Raw genomic sequence first — 24,308 nt, forward strand, 5'->3', positions numbered from 1 at the left:
GCACTAAAAGAGATATTTGTACACTCTCGCTCGGGCGTTATCTACGAGATTTAATAACAAATATGGCGGGTCATAAAGCAGGCGACCCACTGGAATGCTATAGCGTAAGTGTTTTCTGTCGTTTTCCGACGATGTGTTAATTCTTTATATTGTAGAATATATTGCTTAAACATATTTCATTTATCTGCCAATGATTTTTTCATCACTGTCACATTTTGATTTCCATATGAGTCACTTGTGCATGGAATGCGACTGCCCTGCCCAAAAACATCGTCTGCTAGCTATAGGAATATTGTCAGTTCTGATTGTGTCTGGCAGACAAGAATATGATGAGTTCTCCTCGACCTCCTTTTATCTTAGGATGTTTTGTAAATTACTGTCATTAATTACGCAGCACCACAATAAAACAATGTATTGTATGGTCCATAGCTAGAACGATATACACACACCCTCACTGGCTCCAAGCCTCCACTCCGTTCCCGGCTGGCGACGACCATCTGTCAGACATGTTCCATCCGTCGTCTAGACCTCTGGCACCATAGATAGTGACATATTTAATTCATAGGCAGCTATTTGTCATCAGAGACCCTTAATGAATAATGATTCAGTTTAAGGCAAAGCCTTGGAAGAGCGCAATCTATCAATAGTTATTCAAAGAATTCAATAATCACACTGGAATAGTTCAATTTTCCTTCAATCTTGTTTCTCTTAAAGGCTTTTGCCATGTTATCAAAAATGTGCAAGAATCTGTGCTGTCATCTTTGGCGTCAAGTTTTGTGACATCTAGCTAGTGAAATCACTGCTGATGGTTTCGTGTAATTGAGAACATACCTACATGGAGGCGTAAGACTTTTCCTCAGGATACGCTTTCAAAGTGTTTTTGCTAGGTCATTATAGGGTCCTGTAGTGATTGGAATCAGTTTCATTTTCTTAATCAATAATCGGAATGTGAATCGCTCTACTCAATGGAATTAAACACTATTCTGAGATTATTGCGATGTATTTATAAATAATTCATTTTTGCTTGTTACGAGCATTTTCATTGGCTTAAAAATTTACTTTATCAGCCCTTAAAGGAAAAAATTGTGTCGCCGTTTGTAACGTCGCTTCTGATTGGCATTGATGACGGTGTAATAATTTCATAGACAAAAGAGTCCAAAAATGAATTTTAAATGTTGAAGAGATTATCTTTAGTAAATGGAATTATAAGGATTAATTTGAATAGATTTTTTATGTTATGGAGATATAACACAAAAATCTGAGTGTACTCTCATCATAAACCGCTTCGCGGTTTATTTAGAGTATACTCTGATTTTTGTGTTATATCTCCATAACAAAAAAAATCTATTCAAGTTAATCCTTAACTATGTTTATAACTGGCGAGAAATAACTACGAATATCACTTGAATCACGAAGTAATAGTGTGGTAAGACAGCATGTCCACTGCGACAGACTAATGCATCATGATGAATACTGTACTATTGGAACAACGTCTGTAGGGGAATAAAAATGAGCTAATGATTCAGTTGAATTATGATAGGCCTATAAACAAAAGTTTTAGATTTAGGACCACTTTCAAAAGATCAAATAGAGGGACCTGCCCATTCCCAATTGAAAAATAGCGCTGTCATATATTTCACAAATTATTCAGTCTGAATTTTCCCAATCCCATCAAAATTAACTTGAAACCCCAAATCATGTGTTATACCTACGACATCAATAAAATTTATATCTTATACAAAGTGAAGAATATTGAAATACCATTGGAAGAAACAACTAAGCCTTCTTTGTTATTTTCATTTCCCCACTTTGTTATTATTTCAACAAATTTGTGAAGCAAATTGAACTAAAATGATGCTCATGATATTTTTCCAATTTTTGAAAAACACAGATGATATTCCCAATTTTTGCTGAAGGGCCTTTACTGAAAATAGCTGGCAAATACCCTTATCAGTGCAAATGCGATATTAACTGCTATTAAGTAACAATACCCAAATCAAATCACTTATTCAAAACATGACTTTTTTTATAGCCTTTACATTTTATGCAAAAAAGAAATGTGCATGAAGTTTTCAAAATGCATCTGTGTGATATTTAATCCAAATTATGAAGCCATCATTAATTTTAGTATGCAAAAACAATTTCAAACTTTGAAATGTTATTTGGCCAATCAAGTATATTTTTTAGGAGAAGCATATTTTAAAGAGCAGCATGCAGTTGAACTTAAGCGATAAGCATAAGGGTTGGATATTGGTACTTGATACCGATACAGTACCGTTACCATTTTAAAAAATACTGGTACATACCCGTTATAAAAAAATACCGATACTGTTATCGATATTTGGAGAAAAAAAACACCATGATTTTCTAAGGAAATCCAAGTGTAAAAAGTGACTAAATGAAGAAGAAAGGCGGTGTATGTAAGAAGATGATCTTCAAGAGTCTTGCAGTTCTCTTTTATAATGAAAAATCCATTGTTAGTACAACAACAGTGAATTCACAATTTTGAAGTAAATAAAATCATTATGTTGTATGTTAGATAACCAATCTATTTCTTCAAAAGTATCAGTATCATTGAAATAACGGTATTGTGTCATTTATACAGATATTGTATTGTACCTTTTCATTCTTAACGGTATCCAGCCCAAATAACCATTTGCATACTAAATGAGTAAATGTTACACTAGTTATATATCATACGATTGAAAAAATAATTTAGTATTTGTTGAGAAAATGCAGCTGTATATGGAAAGGACATAAATTTTTAACACAAAAATTGTGATATATCCTATATTTCTTGTGGTCAAATTAAAAAAATTGAACAGAATATGACATTTACAACCATCATCGAAACTTGAGTAATTATAATGCCAGTAAAACAAAGAAAATTCTGATGTATTTTTCAGGAAGAGTTACCTCTCCTTACACAAGCTCTAGATATACTTGTACATTACATGATATCCCATGTGATAGATGTATGTTTTATCCATTATTTTTGTAAACATTGTGTATTTTGATTATGATGTATCATAATAAACCATTCCACCTAGGTAATGTTTTTATAATTTTGAATGTAAACAAGTTCAGAGTATCAGAAATTTAAATGTACATTATTTAGATGGGTTATATCTAAAATGGAGTATAAGTCAGTATTAGATATTTATAGCTAAAACAAAATTTGGAACAGGAATTGACTTTTGTTGGGTTACTGGGTAATATTATACAATTATTGACCCATTTTCAGGTGGATATGGTGAGTTATCAACCTGAGTAAGTGACATATCCCAAGGCCGGAGACAGAGGGTTATATAATTTTTTTAGGATGCAGATAACCCGGAAATGTTTGCAGATGTGTTCTTTCTATAAAAGTAGTTTATCTATTATATGTAGTATATGGTAAATATCCAAGTGCTTCTTAGTACCTAACGTTCCAGATTATTTTATCGCTGCATCAACTGCCCGTCTGGCATTCTTGAACGATTTCCATAAATTGAAGTTTGCAGTTGATCATCGTTGATTGCCATATGTATCTTGCCGACAAAAAAAAAGATGTCATTATAGATTATTCCGGCGTCATTGAATATGGGGCTTTTGAGATCCCAAAACAACGTGGGTAAAGTACAATTTACCGTCGATTAGTCCCACCTTCCAAAGATAATGACATCACGAAACTCACATCAAATGTTTACGTCATAATCACCTGATGATGGGACTAATCGACAGTAAATTATACTTAACCCACACCATTATGGGATCTTGAAACCCCTGTATTAGGAAACTACTGTTACGATATTTGGGTATGACTCGACGTCAAAAGTGATTATGACGTCACATCTAAAGGGAGTTTTCCCTCGATCTATTTTTGACACAGGTTACTGGACTCGCAAGAGGTATCTATAGACTTAGTCCAGTAACCTAACATGCTTTTCATGACCGATTTCGGGGTTGATATTGCAGTTGATGAATACTTTTGAGAAACGTATCGGCCAATCAAAATACAGCAAAAACACCAGTCATATAATAATAAACCTTATACTATCAGAAAATAAAACATACTGGTACTCTATATACTCATTGCATCTGACAGTTATTAATTTTGAATTTAAATATTCATCCAATTTATTTGTAAAGTATATATAAATCAGAACTTTGTTTGAGTACAGCTATCACCACTTATTGTAGATTCCTTTGGTGTTGAACAAAGATCCTGATTTAGACGATGAAGGGAATCCAGTCCTGGGACAGGATGGAAACCCCAGGCATCGCTGTGGATTTAAGATCGGAGGAGGAATCGACCAAGACAACACCAAATGTCCATATGGATATCCTGATAAGGTATGTGTTACTTAGTACTTACCTTACTTTTCAGTTCTGTACAAACAACATTATTTAATTATGATTTTAAAAGTATACTGTTGCTTGCCTTGTGAAAACTATTTATAGCCTTGCATGGCAACCCATACACCTTGGCCACCAACCAATTCACTTCAACAATGTATTCTGATTCTTAATTAGTTCGTCCGTCTGCTATTGTTATGTTCTATCTATTGCTATATTACATCAAAATGAATCAAGCAGCAATTTATTCTGACATTTCTTTACCCATAAACCTCATGTTCTATTGATGATACATATATATCAATATTTATAAGTCCCCTGTCAGTGAAACTGGATGGGACTATAGTGTTTGTTCCCAAAGTCCGTCTGTCCGTCCATCCGTCTGTAAGTCCGGATTTGGTTTCCAGATGATAATTTGAGAATGGATAGATAGATTTGATAAAACTTCACACAATGATTGCATATGGGAAAATACAGCTTGGGATTGAATTTGGGGTCAAAAGGTCAACTACAAAGTTCAATGTTACTAAAAAAATTGTCACACAAATTTTAGTTTCCAAATGATTACTTGAGGATTTTGATCAATTAAGAGAAAATACAGTTTGGGATTGAATTTGGTGTCAAAAGGTCAACTACAAAGGTCACTGTTACTGAAAAAAAAAGATTGTTTAAACAAATTTTGATTCAAGACTATAACTTGAGAACACATCAACAGAATTTGTTAAAAATTCATACAATGGGAACATTAGAGATAACAAATTAAAGTTTGGGATTGAATTTGGGGTCAATAGGTCAACTACACAGGTCTGTTACTAAAATTAGACTGTTTCACAAATTTTAAGTTTCTGGATGATAACTTGAGAACACATCAACAGAATTTGTTAAAACTTCATACAATGGTAGTAAAACTATGCAATAATAATGTGCCATAGATTAAAAAATGTAATTGATGTCAGGGGACCTGTGTGTGTTGCTTGCAACACTTACTGTAAGCTTGTTTTCAATACCCCTTAAGTTATTGTATTTATTTTTGGACTGATAAAATTTGGCACATATCTTTTGGTTGACTTTGTTCTGCATTTCATACTTTGATTTTTCGTTTCAAAATTTAATAATACCACAAAGATGAATATATAGATTCAAAACCTACAACATTTTAACAAAGGAATGACCTTTAACTGTGAAATGTTTACCTCTTAAGTGCTTCTGATCAAAAATAAATGTTTCAAATTAAATCAAGTTTATATATACGTTTAATGATGTAATGAGGTATGATTTTAGTGCTAGACCTTCATATTAAATCATTGAGATCAGTGATTTCAGCTGATTTGATGTGTATTTAAGGGCAATGAAATAGAAAGAAAGATAAATGATAGGTGTAGGATCACCAATTAAAAAGCTTCAGAAAAAATAATGCAGTGGCTCAAAAGATCATGATCTCAATCATTTAGTGCAATTGTATATCTATTTAGGTTTTTGTATCCTCATTACAGAGCAGACAAAGAATGTCTATATGCCAGTATACCTGATGCATATAATCGACCCTGGAAGACTTTTTCACGTGTGATAATAAAACAAAAGTCAAGATACTAAACTGAGTGTGTAGAAGTAATCAATATGGTAATTGTGTGCAGCTGCCTTCACTTGAGTCAAAAGTAAATCTTACTCATTGTGTTTACCTATCGAATGGGACAATTTTGTGTGCAGACCTATACCAATGCAAGCATTCGCTGCATTATATTACACGTCTTCTTGTCAAAAGCACAGGTGTGGCATTTTAATTTTAAATGTAGCTCTTTCAATACAAACGTATTCAAATATTTACATGACAAGGTGTTCTTGAGCTTCTGTTGAAATTCTAACATGCATATGGAGGTACACAGTACAAAAATATTGGGGACTTCTATAAATGTATATAAATTAAAATAGGCTAAGTGTATCTTTAAAGTATACTCTATTAATGATATTGTTAAAATTTATAAGGAAGAAAAATAAAAATAACCATGTATTATATGTCATAGAGCATAACTGGCAAATAATTATGTTGACTTAGCTCCCCTTAAATGTGTGGTCCCACTAATAATAACTGTTTACATAAAGTACTGGCTATATTAAAGTTAAGCTTCTGACTTGTATTTTAACTCAATAAATGATTCTTCTCTCTTAATTGAATCAATTACTGTTAATCAAAATTTTTTAACAACAATTCATAACAATGGCATTTTCAAAACTTTTGATCACTTTTTGATGCTGTGAAACAGCATTCTTAGGTACGCTCGGGGAGCCTGTGCACATCAGAACAATGAAACCACTTCACGATGAAAATTAAATGTTGTTTTGTTCATTTCACTTAATACTTGATGGTATGAAAAATAAAACCCCAATATTCAAAACCACAGTCATTGAATTTGTACATGGTATATATATACACCATGGATGGAGTGTTTTAAGTGTTCCGTTGGGACTCTATGATATTGGTATTACTCCGAGATAGTAGTCTCCCGAAAATCACGAACAACGCCTTCTTCGCTGTCTTCCTCCGCGGCAGACTTTCGGTGGATTATGGATTGTGTATGTTTATTTAAATTTTACGTAATTCATGCTACTGATCGATTACTGTAATCAAATGTTTGGAAGGTTACTACAAAAGAAAGTTCTTATAACGCTTATAAAGTTTTTTGTGTTGGTTGCATTGACGAACTATATCTGATGATACACATGTATTATTGCGCAGTAAAAGTTAATAGTATGTGTCTGTCACTGGGAGTTGTGTCTTTTGTTTATCGACAACTGCGTTATATTGAAAGGGGAAAGGTACAAAATTTATCAACATAAACTTACAAAATATAATGATGATATAGATCTATATATGTAGTAGCATTTTAAAGTGACAAATAAACTTATATTGCCGTGTAATGTAGGGTAGCCTTATGAAGACTTGCTAAAGTCCGATGTATTGTATGAAGTTTTTTTGATGTTAGCGTTCTTATGAATTCAAAAGAAATTTGAGTGTTATAAGTAACCAAATAATGTACCTTTTACTTGGCAAAAGTATATGGCCATGTTTCATCATGAGTCAAAAGTCGGCAAAGCACAACTCACGGTATAATGTTCTGCACGATAATATCTCGCCAACCAGTTACTGTTAGGCTTACGAAGACTTGCTAAAGTCCAGTACATTACATGAAGTTTTCTTGATGTTAACGGCTAGCGATCTTGTGAATTTAAAAGAAATCCGAGTGATATACGTAATGAAATAATGTACCTTTTATTCGGCAAAAGTATCTGGCCATGATTTATTAGTCAAAAGTCATCAAAGCAACCCCATGTAAGTTTTCTAAAAAGGAAACCAAAACATGTCCGGAAATGGTAATATTTCTAATGTTATATTTTTCCGAAAATATTCTTCAATATTAAGTGGATATTAAGATACGGATATGTTTACTTATTATTTTTTGTCTTTGAAAAGACATTGATGAAATTGATAATTTAGTAATTAAAAAAGAAAATTTTATAAAAAATGATACTCAGATTCTGAATGGTTTCATTGGTGATGAAATTGTTATTTCAGAAATAATTAAGATATAAAATTTATTAGTTATTTCAGGAAAATGAGTTATTCAACTTATTAATCTTGAAAAACTTTAAATATCATAAAATGATTACGGTATACTGTAAATATAAATTTTTGTTAAACTCCGAAATTCAACACTGCACACTTAAAGTATACTAAATTCAATATTCAAATGAAAAACCAATTTCTTTATTATTCGGTTTGGATCCTTCAATCACAGCATCTATGAGTGGCCTTGGCACTTTGATCTTTAACCTCATTGAATTCATAAAAGTTAATAAGCATTTAAAGGATTACAATAAGACAGAAGTCAAGGTGAAACAATTCTTATCATGTGTAGTTCCTAGTAATGTAAGTATTCTTACACATATGAATCAAACATTGGTTGGCTGTTGAAAATAAACTCTACTTGAAAACATGTCAAACATGCCATGTGAAGTGAATAGGAAGTATCTGGGCTGAAAAGTCTCGGTATGGATGAATCAAACAATTTCAAGTGTTGTATTAATCTGACATATATTTATATTGGTTGTTTACATTTCAACATTGTACGTGTCATACTGGGCCTTTTAAAAAGTTTCTTTAAAATCAGAATGTTTGCTAAAACTGCAAAATTATTTGATGGCTTTAAGGTTTGTGTGTGTGATGGCAGTGCATACAATATAAGCAAGACATATATTTGACTTGTAAATCAGGGTGTGAAATTTCTTAATCTGTACCAGTACGGTCATCCCCATTTTGTTAGGAAAGCCTAAACACACCGACTGGGCCTGTTCTGCTCAAGACTTGCGGGTAGAAAACCAAAATTTACATATGTTATTTACTTTTGACTGAAAGCCATCGTTATTTCTATAAGAGAAGGAAAAGAGCTTTATCATTGCCTTGTTGGAAAAGTAAAGTGTGGCGGAGAAAGCTTCAACTGGGTTCAAAGTACAATCTGGGTTTTAAGTGTCACTTATCAAAATGAGTTATTTACACGGTCTTGTTGGGCTGATAAAAACACATGAAATAGGGTGCTTGTAATATCTGTGTATTGAGTCTTGGAACAGTTACAAAATATTTGTGTCTTATTTGAACTATCTGAGTCCAATGTCAGACGCAAGCTTGAAGGTGATCGAATAACTGTTGGTATTGAATATCGGTTCAAAAACAGAGCTTGGGGAAAAAAATCTGGCATGATATTATGCATAAATTAATCATATTCATAAATGATGTCTTATCTGAAGTGTTTTGTTTTGGAATTAAATTTTACAAAAATAGCATTGGTGCACAGGCAATTAAGTCGTGATAACCAGTGACAATCACATCAAATATTACCATATATATACTGACTGGCCCAACAAACATATACAGTGTAATAAAATTGGATCATGAACACTGCTGTAACCATTCATGTGTTGTTTATGCCTATGTCATCTTGATCATAAACACTGCTGTAACCATTCATGTGTCGGGCCGCGGTGGCCGAGTGGTTAAGATGTACCGACATATTACCACATGCCCTCCACCTCTGGGTCGCGAGTTCGAATCCCATGTGGGGCAGTTGCCAGGTACTGACCGCTGGTCGGTGGTTTTTCTCCGGGTACTCCGGCTTTCCTCCACCAACAAACCTGGCTCGTCCTTAAATGACCCTAGCTGTTAATAGGACGTTAAACTAATCAAATCAATCAAATGTGTCGTTCATGCCTATGTCATCTTGATCATGAACTCTGCTGTAACCATTCATGTGTCGTTCATGCCTATGTCATCTTGATCATGAACACTGCTGTAACCATTCATGTGTCGTTCATGCCTATGTCATCTTGATCATGAACACTGCTGTAACCATTCATGTGTCGTTCATGCCTATGTCATCTTGATCATGAACTCTGCTGTAACCATTCATGTGTCGTTCATGCCTATGTCATCTTGATCATGAACACTGCTGTAACCATTCATGTGTTGTTCATGCCTATGTCATCTTGATCACGAACTCTGCTGTAACCATTCATGTGTTGTTCATGCCTGTCATCTTGATCATGAACACTACTGAAACCATTCATGTGTTGTTCATGCCTATGTCATCTTGATCATGAACTCTGCTGTAACCATTCATGTGTTGTTCATGCCTATGTCATCTTGATCATGAACACTGCTGTAACCATTCATGTGTTGTTCATGCCTATGTCATCTTGATCATGAACACTGCTGTAACCATTCATGTGTTGTTCATGCCTATGTCATCTTGATCATGAACACTGCTGAAACCATTCATGTGTTGTTCATGCCTATGTCATCTTGATCATGAACACTGCTGTAACCATTCATGTGTTGTTCATGCCTATGTCATCTTGATCATGAACACTGCTGTAACCATTCATGTGTTGTTCATGCCTATGTCATCTTGATCATGAACACTGCTGTAACCATTCATGTGTTGTTCATGCCTATGTCATCTTGATCATGAACACTGCTGTAACCATTCATGTGTTGTTCATGCCTATGTCATCTTGATCATGAACACTGCTGTAACCATTCATGTGTTGTTCATGCCTATGTCATCTTGATCATGAACACTGCTGTAACCATTCATGTGTTGTTCATGCCTATGTCATCTTGATCACGAACACTGCTGTAACCATTCATGTGTTGTTCATGCCTATGTCATCTTGATCACGAACACTGCTGTAACCATTCATGTGTTGTTCATGCCTATGTCATCTTGATCATGAACACTGCTGTAACCATTCATGTGTTGTTCATGCCTATGCCATCTTGATCATGAACACTGCTGTAACCATTCATGTGTTGTTCATGCCTATGTCATCTTGATCATGAACACTGCTGTAACCATTCATGTGTTGTTCATGCCTATGTCATCTTGAATCCATGCTTACTATAAGAACTGCTAATTTTTGCATGTAAACCAACTTAAAGGGACTAATGAAATTACTTTGTTATAAGCATAGTTTGTTGTAAATATATATACAGAATGAAAATTACTATAGGATGTCCATGCATATGTTTATTCTAAGCATGTTTTACTGTAAATGTTTGAATATTAAAGTTACTCTTTTGATTGCATGCTGCTCAAGTTTAAATTACATTTAATAGTTATAAGTTATTAGCATTTGAAGGTATGAAATGATACTTCATAACTTTGTATGTACACAAAGATAACAGGAACTATATGTTGGATGTTGTTCACACAATTGCATAATGAAGCAAATACCTACCTGCAAGTCAGTGCAGATTACTAATCATTATGCAAAATGCAGAATACTAGATATTCTATTTTCAATTTTTTTCTGACATTTTGTCAAAATTAAGAGCTGTACATACTAAAGTTTTTATTTTTGTATTTTTAGTTAAATGTTTATTCCATTGAATGATTTTCTTTTCTCAAAACTCCATGAAACAAAACAACTCCTGAATTTATACTCTGGGAAAGATTCACTGAATATGCAATTTTCCGTAGCTGTTCTTGCCCCTATGGTGATTAATCTACTATGAATATTAATTTCAATTTTTTAACACGAATTATTAATTCTTAATAACTTCAAAACATTAGATTATTTCATTCATTGTTATAAGGGTATTATGAGCTGCTAATTTGTGACCTTTTAGGTTATTTAATTATCTAGAGTTATATACCTTAGCTATTGTTACTTTATGTAAGAAAATTTCAGTGCACAGGCGTAATATAAGTAATGACATGAGTTCGACCAACGTATCACATGATATTCTCCCACCATGTAACACGTGAAAAAATTCTCTGTCAACCCTAGAGTATGATAGGTTATGTGTGCTGATGTTTTAAACCAGAAGTACAGACAAGACACACGGACAGACCTGTGATAATACGTTCTTCTGAAACTAAATTTTATCCTTTTATTCATACATCATGGGTGTGACAACACTATCTCAACCTTGGCTGAAAACATGAATGTCAAACCTTTGAAGCTGAGGGACGGATATAAATGAATTTCCATGAGGGTTAATATTTCCATGTCACACCCCCAAGTTAGCGAGGGTTGGACATTCATGATTTTCTTCGAGAACTGAGATTTTCTTGTCACAACCTCAAGTTAGAAAAGAGTCTGTTTCAACAGCAGCTGACAAAAGGGAGATGACTCTAGATAATGAAAGAACTATAAAAATTGATCTAATTTAATTTGTTTTGTACAATAATTATTAATAGAAAACTATTTTTTGTTTATTTATTGTAAGCCCAGAGCTATGAGTAGGTTACAGAAGCATTTGTACAACATCAGTACCCTCTTTGTTTTCCAGGGTATATATGTCACCTACATTCACGAGGGTGGGCCCGCTGCCAGGTGTGGACTTCAGGTTCATGACAAAATTTTACAGGTAGGTTCAGTTTTCAAACGTCACTTATTCATCAGAGATATCTTTAACATAGTTTCTTATGATTTTTTTGTGAACAAGCAAGCTCTTTCTTTACAACTCAATGCTAGTCTGTGTCCCTTTTAAAAACAAATTTGTGAGATTTTTTCATTAAGGAAGTTTTTGTATGGCTGATTTATTTTATAGAACATTTATCGATTACCGATGCCTTATCAGATATTGATTTTTGGAGTGGTTGACAAACAATATGCTGTGTTATAGCCGGTGTATAAATCCTCATCACTTGTTACCAGGGCCCGGTTTTACTATTGTAACCCTATCCACCTGTCCATACAAATCTAGTCCTTTCACCACACTTACAGTGTCTATAAATTCTGTTTTTGGCAATCTTTATCCTATTCACGTCTATTAAGTAGTGCAAACCAATATTGAATATGCTGGTGATAAGGTTGGGTCAGATCTGATGTATGAGTACAGGGCGATTAACAAGGCCTGGAAAACTTCCTGACTTTTCATGGTTGTTTATTGGGTTTGTAAATTTCACCTGAATTCCTTTTGACTATCATGATGAGAGATTGGTCTACGTATGATATACATGCAATGAGGACAAAATGTCATTGGTTTTGATCCAGGTCAGAGTCCATACATAATACGATGGCAGCGGTCATCTAGTATTGGAGATGTTTTATGATTGTGTGTTCTTTTAAACAATAGATCTTTGATTGACATGTTGACATATGAATAATGTTTGAAAGATGATGTTACAGAGTACCTATTTGTAGTGGACAAAATCTTACATGTAACTGATAACGCAGGGGTCAGTTTTTAGGTCACCTGGCCCAAAGGGCCGGTGAGCTTATGTCATGGCGCAGTGTCCTTCGTCTGTCCATCTGTCTGTCAACATTTCCTTTAAATCGCTACTAGTCATAGAGTTATGCATGGATTGTAACCAAATTTGGCCACAAACATCCTTTGGGGAAGGGGAACAGAACTTGTATAAATTTTGGCTCTGCCCCCCCCAAGGGCAGGAGGGGCGGGGCCCATTAGGGGAAATAGAGGTAAATCCTATAATCGCTACTTGTCCTAGAGTTCTGCATGGATTGTGGCCAAATTTGGACACAAACATCTTTGGGAGAAGGGGAACAGAACTTGTATAAATTTTGGCTCTGATCCCCCGGGGGCAGGAGGGGCGGGGTCAAATAGGGGAAATAGAGCTAAATCCTATAAACCGCTGCTTGTCCTAGAGTTCTGCATGGATTGTAACCAAATGTGGCCACAAACATCCTTGGGGGAAGGGAAACAAAACTTGTATAAATTTTGGCTCTGACCCCCCAGGGGCAGGAGGGGGGGGCCCAATAGTGGAATTAGAGGTAAATCATATAAATCGCTACTTGTCCTAGAGTTCTAGAGTTTTAACCAAATTTGGTCAAAAACGTCCTTGGGAGAAGGGGAACAGAACTTGTATAAATTTTGGCTCTGACCCCCCATGGGCAGGAGGGGCGGGGCCCAATTGGGGAATTAGAGGTAAATCCTATAAACCGCTGCTTGTCCTAGAGTTCTGCATGGATTGTAACCAAATGTGGCCACAAACATCCTTGGGGGAAGGGGAATGAAACTTGTATAAATTTTGGCTCTTTAGGATGGGGTGTGTTACAGGTGACTGATTTGTGATGGGGTGTGTAACAGGTGACTGATTTGTGATAGGGTGTGTTACAGGTGACTGTTTGTGATGGGTTTTGTTAAAGGTGACTGGTTTGTGATGAGTTGTGTTACATGTGACTGAGTTGTGATGGGGTGTGTTACAGGTGACTGTTTGTGATGGGTTTTGTTAAAGGTGACTGGTTTGTGGTAAGTTGTGTTACAGGTGACTGAGTTGTGGTAAGTTGTGTTACAGGTGACTGATTTGTGATGGGATGTGTTACAGGTGATTGGTTTGTAATGAGTTGTGTTACATGTGACTGGTTTGTGATGGGTTGTTTTACAGGTGACTGAGTTGTGATGGGGTGTGTTACAGGTGACTGATTTGTAATGGGATGTGGTACAGGTGACTGATTTGTGGTAAGTTGTGTTACAGGTGACTGAGTTGTGGTAAGTTGTGTTACAGGTGACTGATTTGTGATGGGTTGTGTTACAGGTGACTGATTTGTGATGGGTTGTGTTACATGTGACTGATTTGTGATGGGGTGTGTTACAGGTGATTGGTTTGTGATGGGTTGTGTTACAGGTGACTGATTTGTGATGGGTTGTGTTACAGGTGACTGAGTTGTGATGGGTTGTGTTACAGGGGACTGATTTGTGATGGGTTGTGTTACAGGTGATTGGTTTGTGATGGGTTGTGTTACATGTGACTGATTTGTGATGGGTTGTGTTACATGTGACTGATTTGTGATAGGGTGTGTTACATGTGACTGGTTTGTGATGGGTTGTGTTACAGGTGATTTGTTTGTGATGGGTTGTGTTTCATGTGACTGGTTTGTGATGGGTTGTGTTACAGGTGACTGAGTTGTGATGGGGTGTGTTACAGGTGACTGATTTGTGATGGGTTGTGTTACATGTGACTGGTTTGTGATGGGTTGTGTTACAGTTGAATTGTTTGTGATGGGTTGTGTTACAGGGGACTGATTTGTGATGGGTTGTGTTTCAGGTGACTGATTTGTGATGGGTTGTGTTACAGGTGACTGATTTGTGATGGGTTGTGTTACAGGTGATTGGTTTGTGATGGGTTGTGTTACATGTGACTGATTTGTGATGGGTTGTGTTACAGGTGATTGGTTTGTGATGGGTTGTGTTACAGGTGACTGATTTGTGATGGGTTGTGTTACATGTGACTGATTTGTGATGGGGTGTGTTACAGGTGACTGATTTGTGATGAGTTGTGTTACAGGTGACTGATTTGTGATGAGTTGTGTTACAGGTGACTGATTTGTGATGGGTTGTGTTACAGGTGATTTGTTTGTGATGGGTTGTGTTACAGGTGACTGATTTGTGATGGGTTTTGTTACAGGTGATTGGTTTGTGATGGGTTGTGTTACATGTGACTGATTTGTGATGGGTTGTGTTACATGTGACTGATTTGTGATGGGGTGTGTTACATGTGACTGATTTGTGATGGGTTGTGTTACATGTGACTGATTTGTGATGGGTTGTGTTACAGGAGACTAATTTTTGATGAGTTGTGTAACAGGTTACTGATTTGTGATGAGTTGGGTGGTACTACTAGTTACTGTATTTTGTGTGATTTTGTTACAGGTGAATGGCCATGATATGACTGTTGTAACACACAGAAAAGCGGTAGAGTACATACAAAGGAAGCCAGTCCTGAATATGCTGGTGTACAGGAAGGGTGTTCCTAACCTTGCACAGCAAGAACACAACCAGCAGACACAGTTCCAGAGTTTTACCCAACAACAGGAGTACCCAATCGCCTACCAGTAACATCTTTCCACTGTCCATCTTACTGACTTATTCTTGTTGCGGAAAACTCACTATAAAGTGGTATCTAATTTTCTATAAAGTAAGAAGACATATACTTACAAAAAATATGTTAGGTTTAAGATTTTGCTATCGCAGTATATCACATGTTCAACACTTCTGCTTCCGAATTGGAGAAAGGGTATAAATAGTTTAATAGAAAAACATAAAGTTCTTCACATAAACATTGCAAGAATGATTAGCACAGAGGGAGAAATGATGTTATCGTTTTGTATAAATATTGACTACCACAAAACCAATGTTTTTGTTATCACGTTGACCATGATCTCTACATCACTTCGACATATCTTTGATCATAATGATTGTGTTTTCTGTAATTTCAACCTAAAAGACTTGCCTTTCATCAAATCAGTTGAATTGAACAGTTATAAACTAAGAATATAGCTACATATTGCTATGTATCCATTTCTGTATTGTCTATTGTATGTATGCTCCAGTAATGATTTCCATTTTAAACTACCCATACAATACTTATTATTTCATTAAGTATTAAAATGATCAGGATGCAAAGAAACTTTTTACTTTTGATGTATACATGTTAAAGACAAGAAGTAATTAACAGAATATTATAATAAACACCTTTCTTATTAAATGTTATTCATTGTATAGTTTACAAATGCATAATTTTTGTCATACAATACCTTGTTACATTTCAGTGTAAATGCTACTGTTCATGGATTATTCTTTCTGATTATTCGAAAAAAAGACCTTTTGCTTTATGATGAAATATTAAATAGATTTCTATATTTTAGTGTAGAATACTATTTACTGTTGTGAAACTGTATCTATGTGATATTTAAATTCTATTTTGATATCTTTCCTGGAGACAAGATACCGGTATTAAGGGTTAAACTTTTTATGGACAACGAAATTTTACGTCTGATAAATTAAAACACTGTTATCCTATCTACTCTAAAATGTGATTATTTATGATCTACTTTTGTTTCTTCCTAATATTTACATTCGAAAATAATAAAGTTAATAGTTAATATTATGATTTTGATTCAAATGAAACTAAATCTTTAATAAATACTTTTCAGGGTTAAAAAAGATGATAATCAATTGCATCATGAGTTAAAAGAGTTAGTTAATATTGTTAATGATTCAAAGATATTGTATTTAACATACCACTGGAATGGAATATTCTTTTTAAAAAGGGTGGTACATGTTCACTTCATACTTTCAAATGATTATTAAGTTGAAACTCATTACCAATACTTGGAACTCATTTATCTCGTAGACTTTTTATATTTTGTTATAGTTTACACTATATTTAAATATTACTGGAAATTATTGTTCCACTTTATATATTTTTTAATATTTTATAACTAGAGGTCTGCATGTTCAAGAAGATTTGAATTTGATTTTAAGTAGAAAATAAGGTCTAATTTAACTTATATTACTGGTTAGATTTTTATATAAATTTACAAATAGTTACTGGTAACTGTTTCAAATCATAAATTCGAATTCTCCTACCTTATGAATAATGGATATACATGTATATAGATATTTGTTTTATGAAAAGTCAAATGGAAAAATGAAACTTTATTGAGCTTATAATTACAAAACCTATTTACTCTTTTATGAACTTTTTTTGGACTGAATAAAAACACCCACTTAAATGTACATGTACTATAGAACTGATATATATTTCATCAAGTTATGATCAATATGTAGAATGCTGCATCATTTAAAGATGCTCCACCGCCGACAAATGGTATTTTTTCACTATCAAAAACTGGAGAAGACGATTTAGTATTTTTCTTCAGTTACAAAAGTTACTTACTTTACACCATTACCAACATTGAAAAGTATGAGCTTCTAATTTTACTTCAAGTTAAAAATATGAAAAATAATTAATTGCATCCCGAAAAAATTCCGTGGCACTATATCCTATATGGAATGAAGTACTGATTGCGCATGCACCAAAGGCAAAATAAATTATCTTATATTATTTTTTGTGTTAATTAGACATATATGTACACGATAATACACCAATTATTGTTCAAATAATGAATACCATTTATGCTATGTCGGCGGTGGAGCATCTTTAAACGCATATATAACTTAACTACATATCAAACTCTTTTTCAGCCCTATCCTTTGTTTTAAAGGTCATTTCCATATCTAATTATGAATTGCATAAAGCATTAACAACCTGTACCAATTATCAAGTTTGAGAACTGGTTTCATTATCAGATCGGATCGAGGTCGAGTGTTCTAAAATTCTCTTCCTTTTTGTATATAATAATGGAATTTGAAACAACAAGATATTTATAGATTTTCAATTTCTTGATATAATTTCTGTGTCACGTTCCCTTTGTGACCCTAAATACCCTATATAGACTGTGTTCCTCTTGTCCACATCCCCCCGCCTGATGAATACCTTTGGCAGTTCCGAGTATACCAACTTACTGGGTTAAGGAACACTATAATTTATGACAATATTTACGATAGACAACATCTTTACCACTGTGTTTGTTTAGTCAACATCAAACGTTTTAGGTTGTGACATGATTATAGACGACGTTTATAATGACTTGCTATATAAATCTTATTTTTATCGTCTACCTGATAGATTTGATTCTGTATATTTTTTGATAAATCAAATATTTAATGTGAACTTGTGTTGTGTATTTGTATACATAGTATGCCAATATTTTGCCTTTTTCACCTTCATTCTGGTGTGTATTCCCGTCTCTCAACCCCTACCAGGTAGAGGTACAAGGACAATTCCAAAAACTATTAATTAGTTGTGATATAAAAGTTGTCCCATTTATGTCAAAACCTTTGAGAATAACCTCTAGCTGTGAAGTTGATCTGGTGCATTATATAGACAGAACATCACGTGCTGCACGTTGACATAATAAAATGGGCTAGAGTTAATTACCTTTGATACAAGTGTCACAGAGCTTCCACTGTTGGATATTAGAAATCTGCAGTTTATCAAATGTTTAGGAATTTATCAGTGTACTGTATATAGTTAGTGAAATAGGTAAATTTATAGTAGTTACTAGTCCGAGATTTGTAAATTAAATTTATTTTTGTCATAAGTGATAGTATTGTAAAAGTGTTTGGATGCAATACCATCCACTGGCACCACCTTATTTAGTCAAGTAGATGTCACCAGTAAGTTAGTAAATCATTTACTGTGTACTACAGAGCTTCAGCACAAAATTCATTAAGATTTACTTATAGATATAGAAAATGGTCTATAGGAAATGGTCTATGTACGGCGCAGTTGTTTCAATGCTAGAGTATGGCTACCATTTAAATACATCATGTGATCCATTATCCAGCATTGATCCACCCTTTTGTTGTGTTTGATGCTAAATATCAGCCCCTAAATGTAAGCCCAATGGGCTTTTAAGGTAAATATATTATTTCGTCAAGATCAAAGGTCATCATTCTTTAACTAATTACATTTATGCTTTCTATTCCAAGTGATCATTCCAAGCAATTGAAAACTTTTGTTATCCGTAATTAAAATCTTTGTAATCATCATGAATTAGAAAATTTGTTATATACCCTGAATGTTCATAATACAAGTGCCCGATAGAAGAATGAAGGAACTTGTCTTAATTGTTTTGTTCTCTCTGCAAATAAGTACATGTAAATGGTTTTAATGAGTTTCCATGTTTTCAGTTTCCTCTCAAATCAATGTGTTCAAACAACAGAATGGTATACTGTATACAACACATATATGTACAATGTATATAACTGGATAGCCTACACTAAAATAAGAAGTTGTTTTATAGAGATGTTCGTGAATAAATAGAAAATATTGGTACATGTTTATAAATTGTTAAAAAAACAAGCATATATTTTTATGTTCACCAGATATATGTAAATGGAATGTGTTGATGTAAATGGAAAGTTGCATATGTTAGATGTTGGAAACAAAAGGATTTCTTTTTCATAAATATTTTTTAACGGAATTTATGTGTATACATTAAGATAAGATATTCAAACATTTTTACATAGATATATTGTAATCTGTTATGTAATGAGGACTTGTTACGTTCATGAAAAAGCGAATTGTGTATGCAAAAAATATATTACCTACTTGAAAAGTTGTCATTTACTTGGATAGGTTGTGGTGTATACAAATAACAACTTGGAGAACCTGTTTCATGTATGCCTTTGTAGAAGTGGAAACTAAAAGGTCGCCATACTAGCTCCAGTTAGGTAGAAATTGGAAATTATGGTCAGCTTACATAGTGGAACAATATTAAGCTACAGGGAAGCAACATTTTTTATCAGCAAACATTCTCTTGTAGCCAAATGAGTTTTATGAAAACTATTTCTTAGGAAATAATTCCATAGATCTTTTTTTTAAATAAACAATATGTTCCACTTGACAATTACTGCAGTTTGAGATTTGTTAACTTAAATTTAAATATGGAAAATATACAGAGAAAAAATCAATTTATATAAATAAATAATTTCCCATTCCTTTAAATAGTGAGAATTTTTACCTGTTTTTCACTTGTAACTGGATTTTAGAATAAAACTAGATTTGTGTGAAAGTCATATTAGCACTTATATTGCTGGAACGTTTGAATAGCAAGTGTTTTAACTTTGATCTGAAGTTGATGATAAATGAAATATTATTATTTTCAAGACACAAGTCTAAGGTTATGGATAATTAAGATCAAATTCTTAATGATGAAAAAGTGAAAGATACTTGCTGAATATTTGCTTTCAAATCATGTAAGACTGACATATGTCTCTCACTATTTATGGTAAGAAATTTGATAAAGACACAATGTTGACATTTTATATTATATGTACTACTAAAATATTTTTGAAATAGATGGTTGACTAAAATCTAATTTAGAGACATTTAGATATTCAGATTATATGTTACAATTTTTAAAAATAAGGTTAGTGCAATATTTTGCTTAAAAAGTATATTGCTTTTGCTTTTATTGTGTGTATAGTAGTATGATGCACAGGAACCTGGTACAGATTTCCAACTCATGGCTGCTATACATAGTATTGTCACTATGTATAATACGTGAAAACCATCTGTGGGATGCAAATTTGTACCAAATACCTGTGGTATGATATAGCGTAAATGTAATGAATCATTTATTTTACATGGTGTATACTACCCATGGCCTCTACTTACCGTTCTGAAATGTGATTGGAGAAAAGCTTCTATTTATCAGAAGTTGTCTGTATTATTACAACAAAGAGCAACACGATTGCGTTGTGTATTAGTGTACATGTAGAATTGTTTTTGTAGACTGTCTTTTTTTTGTTCTGTAGTGAAGTTTACCTCGTTGTATTAAAGTTGTTTTGTAGTTCCTTATCAGCAGAAAATCGCTTTTTGTCTGTCATCATTGGAGCCAGTAATTCCTCCTCAAAATGAGTTCAAAGAATTTTCAAACAATAGCTGAAAATCAAAAATAGATTTTGACAATATGACAATTCATACCAATACAGATAATAAGCTTTTGTCCTTTTGTTTTGGAAAACTTTTAACTGTAGCTGTACACTTGTTTGAAATAGAAAATCTTATCGGTATTGTTTTATATTTCTGAGTTAGAATTTTCAAAAACATTGTCATATTTTGTTTTTAGCTTTATTAAAAATATATAAGATTTCTAAATAGACACTATATTAACACCTGAGCATGCTTAGAACTTTACTGATATTAATCTCTGTTGTGGAATTTACTACATATGAATGTATTTTTGTACGACCGTTACAGTGAGTTAGTGCATATCTATTAAATGGTAGCGGACTTCGAGAGATATGAATGTAAAAGTTCATGGTGGACAGATAAAAGTGCTTACAACTGGTCGTATTACACATGCAACTACTATTATCAGGTACAGGGTATTTAAAAATTAGTCACTTGATAGCTGGGACGTCATTCACAAACTTCAGTATCAGGGCCTGAGAATTGGACTGGAATCTGGTTAAATCATCCATTCAATCATTGTGATTGTTCAGAACTAAAGTATTTCTCACTGTGTTTATTGTTTTTCCGTTTAAAAAAGATAGATTTGATTACAATTGTACTTTAATTGAACTGGTGTGCATTTTCCTTCGAAAAATGCTGATGTCAAGAAAAATAAAAATTGACTCAAGACTGAAGTTTAAGCATTTTGTGACTTAAAATTTCATTAACACTTTTGGAATATCATTATACAACTAAGAGTCCTGTCATCCTGTCCAGTACTGCATACATGTTTAATGTTACTGTTTTGTCATTTTATGTAGTCTGTCTAACTATTTGAATTTGTTTTGCTGAATAAATTTAGTTTTATTTGGGTTTGTCTATGAATTTGTTTTTAAGTTATTGGAAACAAAGTCTGACTCAGGTGACTTTTTACATCCACTATTGTTCCCTGTGCATAATCCAACGTCAAACACTTCTTTTATCTTCAATATATCACTTATTACAAATTATCCACACCTTTTTACATGTCTTGACATAGACGTAATCAAAGGTGAATGAATTGATAGCAAATTTCAATAAAAAAAAAACAATAGGAAATAAAAATGACATGAGACCTGCATTGCTGGTGTAAAACTTTGATTTGGAAATGTTTGTGGGATGTTGAGGTGTGAGATATGACAAGTGATGTCTTTATGTCATCGTAGGTGCTTTGAACGTGTACATAGTATTGGAGCTGATCAGTACGTCTACGTGGGAATTAGATAAACATGGACACCAATACACGTCTCCTACCAGGTACTACAAGTAATGATTAATGAGGATGGTCCATTTGATGTTGCTTATGGGGGAAAGTACATAACTAAATACTGAAGTATTTTGAAACATCTAGTTATGACAGCATTTCGACTAAGAATGAAACAAATGTAATTGATGTGTTTTCTAAAAAAATATGTTATTTAGCTCAGGTTCATTTTAATTTCATTTCAATAAAATTTTATTTCAATTAAATTGAAAAAGGATTAAAGGAACGGGCAATGCCTATCTAAGTTCGCTCCCTCCCCAGTTTGTTAATACAGGATACTACAATTAAACAATTTCTTCATGTTGGAAAAGCACGGTTTATGTCATAATATTGTTACACGACCAGTGAAGATATGTGTGGTATTTCGATGACTAATACGATGTGTACACTATCGTCTTCATCAGACAGATGAACTAACAGGAAAGGTGCAATCAATGTGTTTATACATTCTTTTCACTCACCTTCTTGAAGAGTAAGTTGATGTATTTTATTTAGTTCAATCAAAATTTTCGAGGAATAAAAAGTCACTGCCGTCCTTTCATCTTCGGAATCCCACGGTTAATTACACTACGACACGCTGCACTGATCAGTGATAAATAGTAAGTACAGTGTAACGTGGTGTAATCGACCGTGGGTCTTCGACGATGCCATCATTTTGAAAGTAAAATCATGGTAAATCCCTTATTGAATTATGTTGCAAAAGTGTTGACATATTATATATATGTATACCTATAACTCAGTGTAACGGCCGTACTTACATATAGTCAAAGACGTGAAGGGGATACCCCCAATATCCTCGGTTCCTACTTGTGAAGGATTCCTCATACATTTCCTTCAAATGTTCACGTATCCATTCTTGATAAAGTGCCTTGATTGTCTGAGGAAATAAAAACTGCATAATGCAAAGGTGTATATTCATGATGACAACGAAAATCGAAGGTTGTAATTTTTGAAAGATTAATAAACGCTTTGCTATCTGACATAAATTGACCAAACCCAAATTGAAATGAAAAGCTTAAAGATGAATTAACCGAGATGCTAAAAGGAGGCACGCCGCAAAATCGTGTGTCAGACGTCCATGAAAAAAAGGTTTTCACAACAGAAAATACAAAATACAAATACAAAACACGGTAGTTCATTTCAGAATATTTTATTATCTGATAAAGCCATATCATTGGCATTATGGCATGGCAATACGGTAATTATGTCACCTCGAAGCTTGAAAAATAACGATATTAACACTTTACAATTGCACAATAACACAACCTTCCCTTGCTTCTATTTCTTAATATTCTTAAGATGCTCCACCGCCGACAGAGCATAAATGATGTTAATCATTTGAACAATAATTGGTGTTTAATCGTGTACATATATGCCTAATTAACACAAAAAATAATATAAAATAATTCATTTCTCCTGTGGTGCATGCGCAATCAGTACTTCATTCCATATAGGATATAGTGTCACGGCATTTTTTCGGGATGCAATTAATAATTTTTCATATTTTTAACTTGAAGTAAAATTAAAAACTCAAACTTTTCAACGGTGGTAATGGTGTAAAGTAAGTAACTTTTGTAACTGGAGAAAAATACTAAGTCGCCTGCTCCTGTTTTTAATAGTGAAAAAATACCATTTGTCAGCGATGGAGCATCTTTAAAGGTACATACCTACCGAAATGGCTTTCGATTTTTAAAATGTAACTGTAAAACGAGTTTGAAAATTTAGTAGAATCCCAAAAGTGACTAGCTTAAATACAACACTTATAATAACTTCCAAAACATAAATACACAGAGAATCTCGCAGTTGTTTGATGTTGTAACTTCATCTCACACTATGAATAT

At 33.7% G+C, this 24,308-nt stretch overlaps 2 protein-coding genes across 2 annotated transcripts; one reads left to right on the top strand and one right to left on the bottom strand.

Annotated features, from left to right (window-relative positions):
- The first annotated feature begins 47 nt into the window (after positions 1–47).
- Positions 48–22,036, top strand: LOC138325754 (tax1-binding protein 3 homolog). Its single transcript, XM_069271625.1, has 4 exons — positions 48–104; positions 4,183–4,335; positions 12,185–12,262; positions 15,509–22,036. The coding sequence occupies exons 1-4, from the start codon at positions 63–65 to the stop codon at positions 15,692–15,694; spliced, it is 459 nt and encodes a 152-aa protein (XP_069127726.1). The 5' UTR covers positions 48–62; the 3' UTR covers positions 15,695–22,036.
- On the bottom strand, positions 14,059–15,342 carry LOC138326120 (uncharacterized; the record flags this gene model as incomplete). Its single annotated transcript, XM_069272252.1, has 1 exon — positions 14,059–15,342. A coding segment is annotated over one exon (1,284 nt), but the record flags the coding sequence as incomplete, so codon positions are not given.
- Positions 22,037–24,308: the final 2,272 nt, after the last annotated feature.

The sequence above is a fragment of the Argopecten irradians genome, chromosome 6 (assembly GCF_041381155.1).
Source record: "Argopecten irradians isolate NY chromosome 6, Ai_NY, whole genome shotgun sequence".
Lineage (NCBI taxonomy): Eukaryota > Metazoa > Mollusca > Bivalvia > Pectinida > Pectinidae > Argopecten > Argopecten irradians.

Excerpts from the sequence above, each read along its gene's own strand:
- LOC138325754 (XM_069271625.1), top strand. The coding sequence starts at position 63 with ATGGCGGGTCATAAAGCAGGCGACCCACTGGAATGCTATAGC. Across the intron at positions 105-4,182 it reads ACCCACTGGAATGCTATAGC|ATTCCTTTGGTGTTGAACAA; the intron begins GTAAGTGTTTTC and ends CACTTATTGTAG. Across the intron at positions 12,263-15,508 it reads TTCATGACAAAATTTTACAG|GTGAATGGCCATGATATGAC; the intron begins GTAGGTTCAGTT and ends ATTTTGTTACAG.